A 17,423-nucleotide genomic window follows, 5' to 3' on the forward strand; every position below is an offset into this window, starting at 1 on the left:
AGTTGAACTTTTATAGTTGAAATTCACGAGTGCACAGATGTGTTTTTTCTGAAAGCATAAAATTAAGTCAAAACGCTCACTTTTCAAGGATTCTCAGTTGCTGTCAGAAATAGAAAAAAATTAATGAATTATCTTGCCTTGTTCATATGTAGATTTACATTAAGTTGTGTGGTACTTCATTGAGTTGTAATGCAATAAGGTGTAATGAATCGTTGACTTTTAGAGGTGTCATGGACTTCTAGAGACTTAGGAAACTGTAGGGAAGAGATTGCCATTTGACAACTAATGCTAATTTAACCACAGTATCTTTCTAGCTGGGTTCTCTGGGTTGCTTTGAACTAACAATTTAAAATGTTTGAGATTGGTCTCATTGTGAGTTTGGTTTTTGAGGCAGTTCATCGTTTTTGTGTTTCTCCTAGCCTGGCTAATGATTTGGTTTAAGCGCAGCTGTATTCTTAATTCTTTAATTTAAAAGGAGAGTTCTTCTAAAGGAGTTCTTTAAAAGGGAAACAAGTTTTTCCAACTTTCCTGTGTTTTTGCTAACTTAACTTTTTCTTTGTTTCAGATTGAAGTGAGTGAATTCAGATACATAACTCAACCTTGTTAGAGCTTTTTTAAAAATAAAAAGTTGATTTGGTGCATGAGAGCAAGTTACTGCTGCTTACTGTTCAGAGACTTACAGGTGCTTGCCTGCATTGCAATAAAGGACTCAATATTGAGCAAGACTTATATTTATCTCTTCGTTTTGGAGAGCCTAATAAACTGTTATTACAGTTTCTCTACTGACTTTCAAAGTTTTGAAGTTTGAAAGAGACATCTTTACAATTAATACAGTATGAGCACGGCCAGAACAGAGAACCCTGTTATAATGGGTCTGTCCAGTCAAAATGGTCAGCTGAGGGGCCCTGTGAAGCCCAGTGGTGGCCCCGGAGGAGGGGGCACACAGACACAGCAGCAGATGAACCAGCTGAAAAATACCAACACAATCAATAATGGCACTCAGCAGCAAGCACAGAGTATGACCACCACTATTAAGTAAGTGTTAGAATAAATAGTAAACACACTCTGGGTGGTGGGACCAAGGAGATTTCTTTTGGTTACTTTGTTGTTTGTTGACTGTTTTGTGTAAATCTTAACTATTTTGATTGCAAATAGAGGACATGACTATTTTATGGCCATCAGGTATTTGCAATAGAATAATGTATTTCTGTCATAATTAATTCAGGTTTATTAAGTAATAATGAATGTAGGCATAGATGTATATTAATTTTGTATAGATTATTTTTTGAAACATTTCTGGCTTTCATAATTAGCTCAGATTCACCTTGTTTTTGCCAGTATAGCTTTCCCCTAGTATTGTGACTGCACCTTACCCTAGTTTAAATGGCAGTTAAAGCCAATTTCAGATTTTAAATTTAAGGACTTGTCCAGCTTTCTGAACTTCAAACATAATTCACTCATTGGAAATTTATCCATAATTTTTTTTTTTTTTAGTTTATGGAACTTTGCTTTTCTATATATATATATTTTTTTAATAAGCTTTCTCCTCCTCTTACAAAATAAGAAGCCGTTAAACATAGGGAAGTCAGGATTTGAACTCTCCTAAACACACATCTCTGAATAGGGGGCCAACCCTCCCTTGTTGACTAAAAACTTAGAGCCTCATCTTACTACAGAATATATTTTCCTTTAAATCTGAAAGTTTGTGGGCTATCATTTTTTAAGTGTTCACTTTAAATTATTTGGTAACTATCACTCTAAAGATTCAGTTAATAGAAAATTAAGATTTAAGATGTGACCCCCATTTGAGGTTTGGCTTTGTTGTTAAGAATTTAGCCATTAAAATTGATTTAACCTCTAGAAATCTTCTAAGATGACGAAACTGATTCACTGAACTAAAGTGTTTAATTACAACCTAGATTTTTTCCATGCTTATTAAGAAGCACTCATAAAGAAAAATAGCCTTTATAAGAAGCTACCAGAATATTTTATAGATGGTTACTTCTGTGTAGTTCACTAGTGACCTATAAGAATTAATTTCCAGTAGAATTGGTTTGGTCACTGAGTGAATTGCCATTAATGCATATTCTATGTTTTTTTTTTAAGGTGAATGCTTTAATTAGTAAAATATTTTCTAAATTGTAGTTTGTCTTGACAAAATATGAGTAGGCTAGCAAAATTTTGGCTATTTTTAATCTTTAAGGATAAAGCTGCATTATTTCATTATGATAATATTTTTTACTTAAATTCTAATTTCAGATAACAGTGGATTTTACTTTTTTGCTTTTCCTAGGCTTAATGGTTTCAATTCTGTGGGTTCTTTAAATCTCAATCCAAGTGTCATTTCTTCCATGAAGGCTTTAGATCCCATCAAATGGGGGGGGGGTGTCTAGAAGTTCTAATACTTTATCACTTATGTTCTCATTTTAATTACTGTGGTTTATAAATTCCTTGTGGGCAGATTTTGCATTGTATCGACTGCATTTTTATTCACTGTAGAATTTGACAGTGTGGTAAACTGGCCTACCTAGGGTGTTCAGTTAACACTTTTGCATAGAGACTTTGGTGTGATAGCAGCTGAGGTAAAAGGCTTTAGTACCCTGGGAATTGGTAGCAAATAGTCACTTGTGTTAGAGTATCTTGGATTATTTGGGACCCAGTTTTAAGTATAATAAATGCTCATCTTTCTAAATCAAAACTCCTGAGATGTTTTGGGGGCTCTAATTATACAGGAGTCGCTATAATGAAAACTTATTTAAAGACAACACAGTTGAACATGTTGTTTGCTTTATTGATGTTTTTTTCCTCTGTTAGATGCTTTGTGTTAGATGAATTAGAGGTTTTTGCCTGACCTAAAAGAGATTTTTAAAATTATATTTTCCTTGTTTTTTTCCTCTTTTATAGATTCAAGCATCCCCAGTAAAAAAAAAAAAAGATTGAGAGAGCTTCATTAACAGCTAATAATTGACTTACTTTGCCAGACACTGTGCTGAGCGCTTTGTGTAAATTACTTGCTGTAATTCTTAACCCGTTTTATATATGAGAGAATGGAAGCTTAGAAAAGTAACTGCTGGAGGGTCACAGAACCAATAAGTGGTAGAGTCAGGGCTTGAACTCAGGTCTGAAACGTTAGAGCCCTTGGTTTTAACTAGTCACCAGAAGTTACAAACTCAGATGCCTACCAAAAACTGCCAAATGAGAGGGTACTTGCCCTATTTAAAGGGTTCAGCTGCTTGATTTTAAACTCGTTACTAAGCTCTATTAAACTGCTGCCATGCAGAAATTTGGAACCAGTGTTGCTAAAGCTTCCAGTTTTTCAAGAAAATCCAGAATCTGGACTTTTATACAATCTAATTTTTAAATGTCAGCAACTAATTTAAATAAAAATACACTATGTAGGTCAAACAAAACGCATGGGTTCCCAGTTGTGACAACAGTTGCACTGTTGTCACACTATGCTGCTTAAGAAGATGGTTGCCTTATCCCTTTCCATTGATTTTTTTTTTTTTTTTTTTTTTTTTTTTTTAGCCCTCCCTAGATTGCTCCTTGTAAGGAGAGCAGTTTTTCTAGTTATCTCTGTTAACTGTATTCTTAAGTAAATGGTAACATGTTAAACTTTAATGTGTTTTTTAAGAACTTAATTATAATTAACACGAATTATCTTTGTATTACTAGAATAATGATGCTATGAATTCTGATATTTTAATATTACTATATTCTCTCTAGACCTGGTGATGACTGGAAAAAGACTTTAAAACTCCCTCCAAAGGATCTAAGAATCAAAACTTCGGTAAGTTGGTTGTAAGATTCAAGTGGAAAGTGGTGTGGAAACGAACAAAAATGAAGTAGTTACTTAATAACAATAGGCAATATGTGTTCACTCTTAAATATTTTGCAATTGTATAGATCATATATGATGAAGTGCCAAAAATTTCCACTATTTGGAGGAGTTAATGTGTATCTACATATTATGTTTATACGTATGTGTATTTTATCTAGTTATGGAGTGCTTTTGTGGTTTTCAAGGCATTTTTCTCAAAATTCTCTCTTCTCAGCAGCACAATAAGATTCCGGTTAGGTATTATTTCCAATTTGTGGATGAGAAAATGGAAGTTGAGGGGTTAGTTCTCTTAGCCCAGTGGTTTTCTCTCAACCAGGGGTGGTTTTTATTCTCGAGGGGGGTATTTAGCAATAGCTAGAAACATTTTTGGTTATCACAGCTGGGGAAATGCTACAGGATAGCCTCTTACAACAAAGAATTTTCTGGCCCAAATGTCGATATTGCTGAACTTGAGAAACCCTGGTTTAAACTAGGATATTTTATAGCCAGTGAGTGATGGAGCTAAGGTTTGACTTCGCATTTTGTAATTTACAATTTATAGCATGATTCTTACATAGAAATAAATACTATTCCACCTGTGCTTAGAAGAATATGACCACAGTGTGTCCTTTCCCCAAAACACAATTTTTAAATGGCTTGCGTGTAAGAGAGTGGTTATTCTTTAGGAATAGTTGTTGAAGTACAGATCAAGATAACTAATCTGCATATATTTATATTATAAATGGGGTAGATAAAGAATTAGTCTCTTAAACAAACTTTCTTAAGCATGCTAACTACTAAAGGAACACAGTTGTACTTTATTCTTTTGTTGTTTGTCTAGGATGTGACCTCCACAAAAGGAAATGAGTTTGAAGATTATTGTTTGAAACGGGAGTTACTGATGGGAATTTTTGAAATGGGCTGGGAAAAGCCATCTCCTATTCAGGTATGTTTCCCTGTTTTATCACATGGGTAATGTTATGAGTTAAGCATTACACAACTTTTCTTTTTGATCTGTGATGATAAAATGAACCAGCATTTCTCTCGTGTGTGTGTACACACCCACACGTATATACGTGCACATACACACTTTGTGAATCTTTTAAGGGTAAGTTACAAAATCCTGGTACCTCTGAATATTTCAGCGTATTTCCTAAGAGTAAGGCTATTCTCTTGTATAACCATAGTACAGTTATCTTCAGTCATTAACATTAATACAACATTTCTATCTCATCTGTCATTTGTATTCTAATTTTTAATTGACCCCAAAATGTCCTTTTTAGCATTTTTTTCCTCCTCTGTGCAGGAGTCATCCTAGGATCAGGTATTGCATATAATCGTTACGTCTTTAACCTCTTTTAATCATGTTTCCTGGTCTCTATGACACTGATATATTAAAAATACAGTCCCCTTCCTTTCTTTAGTAGAGCATTTCTCATTTGGGGTTTGTCTCATGTTTCCACATGATTAGATTCAAATTGTATATTCTTAGCGAAAATGTTGCAGAAGTCATGTTACGGCCTTTTCAGGATATCACATTTGGAGGTATAGACAAGTGTCCATGTATTTTGCATTGGTGATTTTAATTTTGATTATTCTGTCAAGGTGATGTTTGATTTTTCTATTGTATATTTGCTGCTTTTTTTTTTTTTTCCCCTCCTCCCTTGAAACTAATAAGCAGCCTGTAGGGAGCACTTTCATATCTTGCAGAGATCCTGGTCTTCATCATTTCCCCTAGTTTTAGTATTCATTGATGATACTTGCGTGATCTCATCTTTGTTGGAATATGAGTTTCCAACTCTGGTACTCTTTCCACATTTGGCCTTAAAAAGAAGATCCTTCCCTTATCTCCTCTCTGTGTATCTATATATTATCAGTGTGGGCTTATGAATTCCTTTTTTTCCCCAGTGATGTTTTTCTGCTCAGACTGTCTTAGATTTGGCCAGTGTGAGCTCCTTCAAACTGGTTCCTGTGTTTTTGAAAGGTGCCCCTCTTTATCTTTCTTTCCCTAATAGACTATTTTTTAGAGCAGTTTTAAGTTCACGACAATTGAGTAGATACAGAGACTTCCCATAATCTCTGCCCCTGATCATGCACAGCCTCCACATTATTAACATTCCCCATGAGAGTGACACATTTCTTAAAACTGGTGACCTGCATTGACGCACATCTCCCAAATTCTGTAGTTTACATTAGGTTTCACTCTTGGTGCTGTAAATTCTGTGAGTTTGAGTAAATGTATAATGACCTGTATCCACCATTATAGTACCATACAGAGTAATTTCACTATCCTAAGAATTTTTTGTGTTCCACATCTTCACTCCCCCCCCCCCCGCCCCTTTTTCTTGAGCACACTTCTGTTTTGGTATATCATGATACCAGGCATACCCTCCCCCAGCCTTGGAATCAGCCATTTCTCCAAGGAGCTCTGATTCCAATTAGTGGGAAGTAGTATTAGGGCCCAAAATCTGAGCAGTAGGTGCACTCTGCTCCTTGGCCCTTTCAGTGGAATGAGCAAGGAAATGTTCGTACACAGTTGTACTTTATTCAGATGTGATCAGAAAATATGGCAAATGTTTAAATTTTTTAAAAGTACAGTAAAAGACACATTGCCATTAATCCTCCTCAAAATACTCCTCCTCGCTTTGAACACATTTATCCCATTGTTCTTGGCCACTTTCTGAAGCCGTTCTAGAAGTCCTCTTTCGGGAGTGTCTTTATGAGCGTTTAAGAAACAATGTGCATAGAAAATGGCCTGAGAAACGGGCAAACGGTTTCATCCTCCATCATGACAATGCTCCATGTTACATACCGTTTTTGGTATATGGCAATTTCTGTCAAATAAAAACATTATGGTGTGTCCTCATCCACCTTGTTCACCGAATCTGGCACCGTGCGACTTCTGGCTCTTCCCCAAAGTCAAAATGACCATGAAGGTAAACGTTTTGAATCGATTCGGGACCTCAAGGCAGCCACGACAGCACAACTAAAGACGTTCACAAGAGAGCACTTCCAGAACTGCTTCAGAAAGTGGCAAGAACGATGGGATAAGTATGTTCGAAGTGAGGGGGAGTGTTTTGAGGGGGATTAATGACAAATGTGTCTTACTGTAATAAATGTTTTTAATTGAAACAGTCACTGTATTTTTTTATCACACCTTGTATGTATGCACATACATGCATACACACACGTAGACATAAACGTGTTATACATATATCTTTGATAAACGTGTGCTGTCTTCATGTAAGTTAAAACTTGAATCCAAGTTGTATTAAGGACAAACACTGTTACATCCCTGAGCACTTTTTCATTGAGCAAAAACAATTACTGAGTGACTTTTAGAAAGTGTTAGACATGGGATGTAATGAACAAGGCAGATAGGGTTCCTGTTCTTACAGTCTAGTAGAAAGGACAGCTAATTTTACAGGTACTTTCAATATAATATAATAGGCCCCCTTCTAGTCGAAAATGGCACATATATGTAGCCATTAGGGGAAGATGGAACAACCTGGAAGAAGTGATCCATATTCTAAGCAGAAAACACTGGGATAGTGATTACCTAGGGGGGAAAGTGTGCCTTTGTGGACAAACTGAAAGAAGTTTATCATGGCTGGAGAAAGTATCAAGATAAGGTTATACATCATCAGATAGGCAATTTAAGTGTAGATATTGAAAAATTTAGTAATCTACAATGTAGTTCATGTTAATCCATTTTATCTGTAACAATGAAAAGTTTTATGAGAGCTCTTCTGTAGGGTCTATATCATTCAACTTTGTATTTCTAGTATTTAGTAAGGTATATGCAGGAAATAGGCCCTCAAATGTTCGATTGTGTTTAGAATGCTTTGATGAAATTATGGTGAACTTAGTCGAGAGAACTGCTTAAATACACTAGCTTTGCAGTCAGATTGCCGAGGTTGAAGTTAATTATTTGAGATACCTCTCTAAACCTTGGTGTCCTGACATATAAAATCGATATAATAGTATATGCTGTAGGGCTGTTGTGGCTTAAGTGAGGAGATTCATGTTAGTACGCTTAATACAGTGCCTACGTGATAAAGGCTCAATGAGTGTTAATGGGTTATTCCATGTAACAGTTTTATCAAAAAAGGAGGTTGGTTCATTTGGCAGACTTAATGGACTGTTTCTCACCTTTGTATTAAAATTTAAAATTGAATTTGTTACTTGTGCTTTCAGTGTTAGTATAGTATATCATAGAGGCAGTTAACTCCCTAACCACTTGGCTAAAGTATTATTTTAGATACCTGAGACTACCGTTGCCTTTTTTCTTCACTATTGTTTTCACCTGAGAATCTGTAGAAAGTACAATAATTTGCTCCTTAGAATTATTCAATGTAACAAAGTATAAGTATTAGGATTTTAGAACCAAAAAGAAATGTAGAAGTCCTCTAGTAAAATTCGTCCTCGTGATTGCTGCCTTCTGTTCATTCTGTTCTAATCTTCCCTCTCTCCTTACTTGCTTGCTTGTTTTGTTTTTCCCCCCTGAAATGTCTTCTATCGTATTTAGTTTTATCTGGAATTTTTTCACAAATGTAAAAGCCTTCTTGGACAGATGGGTGTCATCTACATTTGAATATTTTGTAAGAGGTGGAACTTATTTGCAATTTGGCTATAAGATTAGTGGAAGATGAGGAACTTAAATTATATCCTCTCAAAAGATTTTACACTAACAGGCTGGGTCCAGGTATACTACAGATATCTCCTACACGTCTTTCTTTGGTGCTGCCATCTGTGACTCTAGTTCTAGGTCTGATGAATACTGTGCCCAGCGGCATAACTTGGCATTCTAAAGACAGCTTTATAGAAACACAGACTTCTTTGGAGTGCATGAGAACCTACTGTTTTATTCTGCTTAACATCTTGAAACCTTATATTAACTTTGAGATGATTGAGAGGTAACAGGTCCTGCTGCTTCCAGACTCTAGACTACAACTTTTGAAGAATTTTTAGATAAGAAGGTGATGAAATGGCAGGTAGACCATTATTGAGGGAAACATGGAAGTTCCTTACTGTTGACAACAAAATTCCATATTGGGTCAAGAATCTCAAATTACTTTGAGAAATTATTTTGCCAACCAAGTCTAATAAGGATTAATAGTTTATTATTTATAGCTAGGAATTATAGCATTCTTTATCCTTTTGTAAAACATTCTTAACATGGATTTATTATGGTAAAATAATTATTTTTCTGAATTTTCAAAAAATCTTTAAATGCATTTCCCCATTGATTACTGGGGGTAAATTGGGGTATGTTCATTATGTTAGACTATTTTTGAAATTACTACCTTCCATTTCCTTTTTTCTAGGTAGCAGTAGATATCTGTGACAACCATTGCTACCTCCTCCACAGTACCCATATTTTTTCCCCCCTGAAATTTGGATTCTTAAACTCATGTGGCTGAAGGAAGTAAAAAGCAGCAGCTACTCTAAAAGCAGCCAGTTTGGCGATTTTGAGCTTTTTTAGTGTCATACTCTTGTTAAATGGCTCTCAGTACTGGGATATTGGGAAGTATACCATTCTTTATAGGCAACAGAAACCAACATGGGCTAAGTTAAGCAAAAGGTAGTTCATTGGAAGACTAGTAGGAGTTCAGAAGATTAAGGAGAAGTCTGGAGAAATACACTTGGAATTAATTGGCCAAGAACTGAGGAAGCTGAAGGTCTTTAGGAAGCTGTAAGTTATAGGATGCACTATCAAAATTTAAAATCTTAGACGGGAGCATTCGGCTGGCCTGGCTTCAGTCAGTGTCTACAATTTGGCTGAGGAGAGGTTGGCTAGACTATTCATTGGGATGGGGGAGATGCAGTTCCTCGGAAGTGAGGGAGCTACTAAGAAAGAGAAATGGGTAATAGGGTAACCAAAACACATCAAATACATATTTGATCAATCCCTAGACCTTAAAGTAGAACATAGAGTTAAAGAGTTAAAAAAAGGTGGCAGAATCACAGGTTTGGGTTATATTGTGATATAAATCACATATCACACAATTCACACATATAAAGTATACAATTCAGTGGGGTTTTAGTGTATTCACAGTTGTGCAACCATTGCTACACTCAATTTTAGAACATTTTCATCACCCCAAAAAAACTCATTTAGGGAGTTACTCCTTAGCCCTAAGCAGCTACTAATCTACTTTCTATGGATTTGCCTATTCTGGATATTCTCTATAAATGGAATTATACAACATTATGATCTCTTGTGGCTGGCTACTTTGATTTAGCATAGTTTTTTAGGGTTCATCCATGTTTTAACATGTATCACTACTTGATTCCTTTTTGTTGTAGAATAATATTCCATTGTATGACTGTGTACCATGGTTGGTTTATCCATTCATCAGTTGTAGGGTTGTTTCCAGTGTTAACTGTTATGAATAATACTGCTGTGAGCATTCATGTACAAGTTTTGTGTGGAGATGTTTTCATTTTTCTTGGGTGTATATCTAGGAGTAGAGTTGCTGGTTCATAAGGTAACACTGTTTAACCTTTTGAGGAACTGCTAGCCTGTTTTCCAAAGTGGCTACACGTTCCCACTTAGGAGTGTATGAGGGTTCCAATTTCTCCACATCCTCACCTACATATTGTTACTTGCAGACCTAAGTTCAAATCCTGGTTCTAGCATTTCTTGCTTTGTGACCATGGGCAAAATAATCTCTGGAGATTGGTTTTGTCATTTGTAAAACAAAAAGTACCAAACTTGAAGAGATAAATACAAGGTATCTGCTTAGCACATAATGTTTTTAAAGAATTTTTAGCTTCCTCCTTTTTCTTCTCCTTTGCAGCTTCCCATAATTTCCTCTTGGGTTTCAAAGCTGTCTGAGCCTGACTTGAATTCTCTTATTTCATATTAACTTAATCTTCCTAGGAAACAGTGGTAAGAAACAATGTGGATGTGCTGAATTCCCTGATTGCTAATCATTATGGCCATTATACAGGGAGAAATATCAGTGCATCTTGTAGGCTAGATTGCTTACTTTTTTTTGTTGTTTTTAAAGAATTCAGTTTTTTGGTGGAGGAGAATATAGGGGAACAGTGTGCTTCTCCAGGGCCCATCAGCTCCAAGTTGTTGTCCTTCAGTCTAGTTGTGGAGAACGCAGCTCAGCTCCAAGTCCAGTCACATTTTCAATCTTTGGTTGCAGGGGGCATAGCCCACCATCCCGTGTGGGAATTGAACCTGTAACCTTGTTGTTGAGAGCTCACATCTAACCAAAGCCATCCAGCTGACCCTAGGTTGCTTACTTTGTTAAAGCCTTACCTTAAACTGTTTCTAGAAAGCATAAGCCCTATCAAAGAACAGAAGACTAGAAGTCAATCTAACCCAGTGGCCTCAATCTAAACCAAAAGACAAACCCAAAACGGGAATTAGAATACTCCCTATCTAATTTTACCCTGGCTCACTTCACAAGTTTTGTAGTTTTGAAGGACATGACTCAGAAAGTCATTGAAGACTTTGGCGACCACCTAGCCTCCCCCCCCCCCCCCCCCCCCATTGAACTGAGTAGTGCAGGTAGTCTGTTCAAAAACCATAGAAGAGAATGAATCAGTGGGGGTAATGGGTCTCCAGAACGACTGGAAATTAACAGAGCTGACTCAAAGTAGAAGGGAGGAAATTAAGACCAAACGATCAAAGCCAAGGTTTTCTTCTTTGACTTTTTACCATAATAAGACTGTTTAATGCTGGTTGTCGGAACAAGATAACAGATTGTCACTGGACTGTTTTCACAGCTGGCAGCTATGTTATTTTGACCATGTGGAACCCATCTGACCCCTGAGATTGGGGTCTAGGTAGAATGAGTGTCATGGTGGGAAATGGAAATCATGATGCTTATGACTTAGATATTTCTATGATAAAAGTTTTTAAATGCTATAGATAGCTCTTTTGGTCATTAGCTCAGGCATAGAACTCATTCTTACAGTGACTATGAATCTCCTGGTTTATTTTCCCTTGGTTTTAGAAATTCAGATTTTTTACTTTAGAAACAAGTGTTCTCCTTTTTCCCTGTTTATACCTGTTCTGCCTTTTTAATTTGTCTCTGTGTTAGGTGTATTTAATTTTAAGTAATTGTTGGGAATCCTTTGCTATTGTCTAAGAAATTTTTCCTGAGTTAATAGGAAATGATGCTGTCTTCCACAAAACACACATGACAAAGGAAGCTAAATATGAAAATGAGAGTCACTCTCAGTGATGTGTTCGTGGATTGAGATAACTGGGATAGAATTGAGCCTCCATTTGAGCACATTTCAGGACAGAGAAATTGGCTATGAGACAAACATTGGAGGTTTTGTGTGATATCACATAAAACCTGAGGTTAAACTTTCCAGCCCTTTTCTGCTTTGTAAAAGGATAAGTTGTCCAAACTACAATTTTTCATTGTAAAATTGGCTTATTAGTCTTAAAATATCATATGGAGTCTTTCCATTGTATTGTTTGTGCCATTTTTTTCTCCAGTTTTTAACTGTGAAATGTCTTCTGCTTTTCTTCTGTGTCAGCCCAAGTTTCTCCTCTTTGTTGATGTTCAGCTTCCTTAGCCATACACAGTTTCACACATACACACTTACACAGTTTTTATTGCATTGGGATACAATACGTGTTCTATGAGCAGTTTCAGTAAATACTGGTTGATTAATGATGGTGATGTTGACTATTCTTGCTAATTTACTTGGTTTCTACTTTTTCTTGTAAAATGCAAATGTAAGGCACTTTAAAGCAATACCAAAGGTATACCTTGTGTATTTTAGAGAATTTGCTTATGCACTGTTTTTACTCACAAGTAACTGGCTTTGTCTCTTTTAGGAGGAGAGCATTCCCATTGCTTTATCGGGTAGGGATATTTTAGCTAGAGCAAAAAATGGAACAGGCAAGAGCGGTGCCTACCTCATTCCCTTACTTGAACGGCTAGACCTGAAGAAGGACAATATACAAGGTTAGTTGTTTAAATTCTAAAAATGGTGGTTAATAACCATGAAGTTGTGTGGAAGATGTTACCATCTTCTTTTTGTCAGAATTTACAGAATCTGGAATGGCATACCCTTTCTTTTCACAGTTTTTTGAAGAGATTTGTAGTTTTCAAAGTAATTTTACATATTGCACAGTTTTGACAACGTTCCAATGAGATAGGCAAAGTATTATTGCCCTATAGATAGGAAAGTTAAGATCATAAGAAGTTAAATTATCTGACATTACTACTTAAAAACTATGAATTTCTGTGGCAGCTGTGTGTAAGTTCCTTGTAGAAACATGAACCTTTTCCCTTGTGGTTTTGGAATTTTAAGAGCTCAGGCAGTGGGGAAGAATCAGATTTCTGTAGTTGTACCCACCATAAACTAATAGTTTTTACCTCTAACGCATTATCTTAAATTCTCAGCTTTCTTGATCTATAATTATCATTCTTCCCCCCCTTTCATATGTAAATGAACCTTGGTAGCAGGAGTTTCCTATTTGGGTGTTCAGAGTGTCTTACTGAAATATTAAACTTCAAGCCCATGGTTGCCAACTCAAAGAACCCTGTAAAAGTTTGTAACTAAGAATAGTACAAGACTTATATAGTAATATTGTTGAGGAAGAGTCTTAATCTGGAACACTACTAGGTTCTCTTTAAGATTTACTCATTTGACTTTTCAGAATTGGTTTGGCTTATTACGATTAACTTCTTAATATGTCTGAGTATCTAGATTGCAAGGGGCAGTATTTCTGTAGCTTCTTAAACTCTTAAAATATGTTTTTTTCTGTTTTCTCTGTTGCTTGATATTTTCCAGCAATGGTGATTGTTCCCACTAGAGAACTTGCTCTACAGGTCAGTCAAATTTGCATCCAGGTCAGCAAACACATGGGAGGGGCCAAAGTGATGGCAACCACAGGAGGAACCAATTTACGGGATGACATAATGAGGCTTGATGACACAGGTAGGAAATGACTGATAATGAGGTGGCCTAGCTCTGAGTATAATTTCACACACAGGTGTTTCCTTTCAGTAACTTATTAAAAATTGCTTTTAAGAATTAATAAACAAACATTGCAGTAGAAAAATGAATGAAGGAAATGAGGGTCTCATTTCAAGAAAACACCAAATTGATAGTAATTGAAACAATACTCAATCTTACTAGTAATTTTTAAAAATGTAAATAAAATTAAAACAATAAATTCATACCGTGCTTATCTGACTGGCAAGGCAAAAAAACATTAGTAACATAATGTGAGTTTGTGGAGAAATAGGCTGTCTTTTGCAACATACATAAATTGATGCCTTCTGTGTAGTGGGCAAGTTGACATTATATTTTGAAATTATAAATGTATATTTTTAAGAATCCTTCCTGAAGAAATAATTGGGAAAATGCAAGGTTGTTTATTACAGTGTGGTTTGTAGTACTGAAAAGTTAGAACAACCTAAATGTCAGACAGGAAGTTGGCTAAATACATTGGGGTGTATATTTTGAGTGGAATACCACACAGCCATTAAAGGGTGAAGCTGATCTTTGTTTATTTTTATGGAGAGTTCTCCTGGATACACTGAGTGAAAAAAGATAAAACAGTACGAATGAGATCCACTTATACAAAATTATACATAGAATTTAGAATTTTATGATTGTCATTAGATTAATTACTATATTCATACTGCACAGTTATTTAAAATGATTCTCTCATTTGATCCTTATAACAATCTTCTGAAGACCATTGCTGTAATTTAGAGACAATCTACTATATCAGAAGCTTAGTATGCCTTTTGTTATTCATTAGGGATTGTCCTAAGATAAGGCGATATCACCCTTATTTGGAGCATGTGATTTGGGAACCTGTACCCCACCCCATGTAGAGATAAAACAAGCAAGTGTTTTCTAGCCAACTTAGGTGAAATGGAAATCCATTTCCCAAATACACATCTTTGCCTCTTTGTACTACAGTAGTCTCCCCTTATCTGTAAGGGATGTGTTCCAAGACCCCCAGTTGATGCCTGAAACCATAGATAGTACTGAACCCTATAGTATATACAGTGTTTTCCTATACATACTTAATGGTAAAGGTTAATTTATAAATTAGGCACAGTAGGAGATTAATAATAACAAAATAACAAAGTAATATATTGTTAATAAAGTTATATGAATGTGGTCTCTCTCTGTTCATGTCTACCTCCCACAAATTTAATGCCTTTTCCATATTAACTAAGTACTTACCATGTGCTGTGGCCATAACTTTCAGTTTGAGGTGCAACAGCAAAACTAACAAAAATTTCTTTTTCTTCACAATTTCACGGATAGATTTCATCGTAGATTTTAGCAAACTCAGCATACAGTTTTTTTTCTTACTATGTTGAGAACTTTCACCTTTTCACTTAAAGGAAGCACTTTCCAGCTTCTCTTTGGCATATCCAAATTACTAGCATCTCTACTCCTGTACTTTGGGCCGTTTAATTAAGTAAAATGTTACTTGAGCACAAGCACTGAGATACCACAATAGTCCATCTGACAACCTAGACAGCTACTAAGTGACTAACAGGCAGCAGGGTAGCAGATACACTAGACAAAGGGATGATTTACATCCTGGGCAGGATGGAACAGGAAGGTGTGGGATTTCATCATGTTACTCAGTACAGTGCACAGCTTAAAGCTTATGAATTATTTCTGGAATTTTCCATTTAATATATTCAGATTGCAATTGACCGTGGGTAAATGAAACTGTGGAAAGCAAAACTGTGGATAAGGAGGGACTACTGTATTCCTACCTCTACAGCAGTGTTTCTGATAATGTATATATGTATTTTAAAAGGTTTATATGTATATATTTGTGTATATATAATATACAGACACCTTTACTATATCCTTTTTGTCCAAGCTAAAATTAATGAGAATATGTCTTTTAATCTTGTGTAGTGCATGTGGTGATAGCTACCCCTGGGAGAATCCTGGATCTTATCAAGAAAGGAGTTGCAAAAGTTGATCATGTCCAGATGATAGTATTGGATGAGGTAATGTCTCTTCATTTGGAAAGATACTATTCTGTATTATTCTGAGCTTTGTTTATCATTGTCAGTGAATGAAGCAAAAGTTCTTTGTGTTCATGAATTTCTAAAAAAATATGACTTCTGTCAGTTCAAACTAATTTGCTTATAAAACACGCTTTGGCCTTTAAAGGCAATAGGTGATAGGCATTTATAGGAATAGTTCAGCCTTGTGTCTTTCCTAGGGATGCCAGATAGTTTGGGGTTTATTTTCATTTTTCAAGAGGAGTTGAGTATCCTTAAAGCTAAGTTCGTTCTGAGTCTTTCCATTCAGTGATACATCTTAAAAAACATGTAATATATCTAACCCCTCATTTAGCAAATACTGTGTTTCCTTGAAAATAAGACCTAACCAGACAATCAACTCTAATGCATCCTTTGGAGCAAAAATTAATGTAAGACTGGCTAGGTTCTTTTTTTCGGGGAAACACGGTAGTATGCATTGTTTGTTTTTTTCAGTCTCTGTTACATGTGTTACCTACACCAGAATGTTAATGTAATTTCCATGAAAGAGGCTGTATGGTATAGTGGTTAAAAGGACAGCCTGCAGAATCCAGCTACCTGGATTGAAGTCTTATCTCCTTCCCTTAACTAGCTATGTTTGGAAGTTAGTTACTTAACCAATACTTCAGATTGCACAATTTTAAAATTAGGCTGTGTACTCACTGTAGTAACTACTTTATAGGATACCTATCTTACAGGGTTGTTGCAAAAATTAAACGGGAAAAAGAAACATGTAGCGCACAGTGACTAAAGGTTATCTCGTTACTACACAAACAAAACTGATCTGAATTAGGCCATGATCTACGTGATCTAGTTATCTAAAACGCAGACCATGTAGGAAAGTAACTTTATTTTAAAACATTAACACTGATATACTGTATGTATAAAACACTAGTAGAGCCCAAGGATACAGAACTGAGTAAGTTGTTAAGATGCTTCGGTTGTGGGAACAAGGATTTTATATCTGTCTAGGGGTTTTATTTTTCCCCCTAGAAGATGGATATTACAGACTTTTCCCCTTCTGGATCACTGGGAATGTGTCTTGGTTCTTTTGCACTATGCAGTGTTGTAGAGTACTTAACTGTTCACAACCAGGAACATTCCATGGGTGCTCTTGGTGGATGATGCCTTATTAACCAAAGACGACATTATTTGTTTGTAAAATTGTCTTCTTTATACTGCAGGCAGATAAGTTGCTGTCACAGGATTTTGTGCAGATAATGGAGGATATTATTCTCACGCTACCTAAAAACAGACAGATTTTATTATATTCTGCTACTTTCCCTCTTAGTGTACAGAAGTTCATGGTGAGTATAAATCTGTACTTGGAAGCAGTGCCATCCTGTTGCCTATGGGTATACCTTTATCCATGATTACATCTTCTTATCAGTCTATGCTGATTATTTCAAGTTTTTGGCTTTTCAGCTGATCAGTTAAGGTTTGTTGTGCATAACTGATTTTTTTAAAAGCTATAATAGTAATTTGATAAAATTCTTCATTGTTCACTTAACTTTTGATGTCAGGCTGACGTAGCCATTGATGCTACCTAAATTATTATAGCATAATCTTATGTACAAAGTACAAAA

At 35.8% G+C, this 17,423-nt stretch overlaps 1 protein-coding gene across 7 annotated transcripts in view; it reads left to right on the forward strand.

The window, feature by feature from the left end:
* The window catches only part of DDX6 (DEAD-box helicase 6), a 32,751-nt gene that overhangs the window by 2,811 nt on the left and 12,517 nt on the right, over positions 1 to 17,423 (forward strand). For 6 of the 7 annotated variants that reach the window (XM_019716313.3, XM_074335351.2, XM_019716311.3 and 3 more), the window contains exons 2-8: positions 566 to 1,035; positions 3,727 to 3,790; positions 4,662 to 4,766; positions 12,636 to 12,765; positions 13,598 to 13,744; positions 15,707 to 15,801; positions 17,022 to 17,144. In XM_019716313.3, coding sequence (XP_019571872.1) covers positions 836 to 1,035; positions 3,727 to 3,790; positions 4,662 to 4,766; positions 12,636 to 12,765; positions 13,598 to 13,744; positions 15,707 to 15,801; positions 17,022 to 17,144 — 864 coding nt within the window. In that variant the 5' untranslated portion in view covers positions 566 to 835. The remainder of the gene's footprint in view (positions 1 to 565; positions 1,036 to 3,726; positions 3,791 to 4,661; positions 4,767 to 12,635; positions 12,766 to 13,597; positions 13,745 to 15,706; positions 15,802 to 17,021; positions 17,145 to 17,423) is intronic. The other variant, XM_074335352.2, reaches the window with a different exon arrangement.

The sequence above is a fragment of the Rhinolophus sinicus genome, chromosome 14, assembly GCF_057876585.1.
Source record: "Rhinolophus sinicus isolate RSI-liver-muscle chromosome 14, RSI-T2T, whole genome shotgun sequence".
NCBI classification, from domain to species: Eukaryota; Metazoa; Chordata; class Mammalia; order Chiroptera; family Rhinolophidae; genus Rhinolophus; species Rhinolophus sinicus.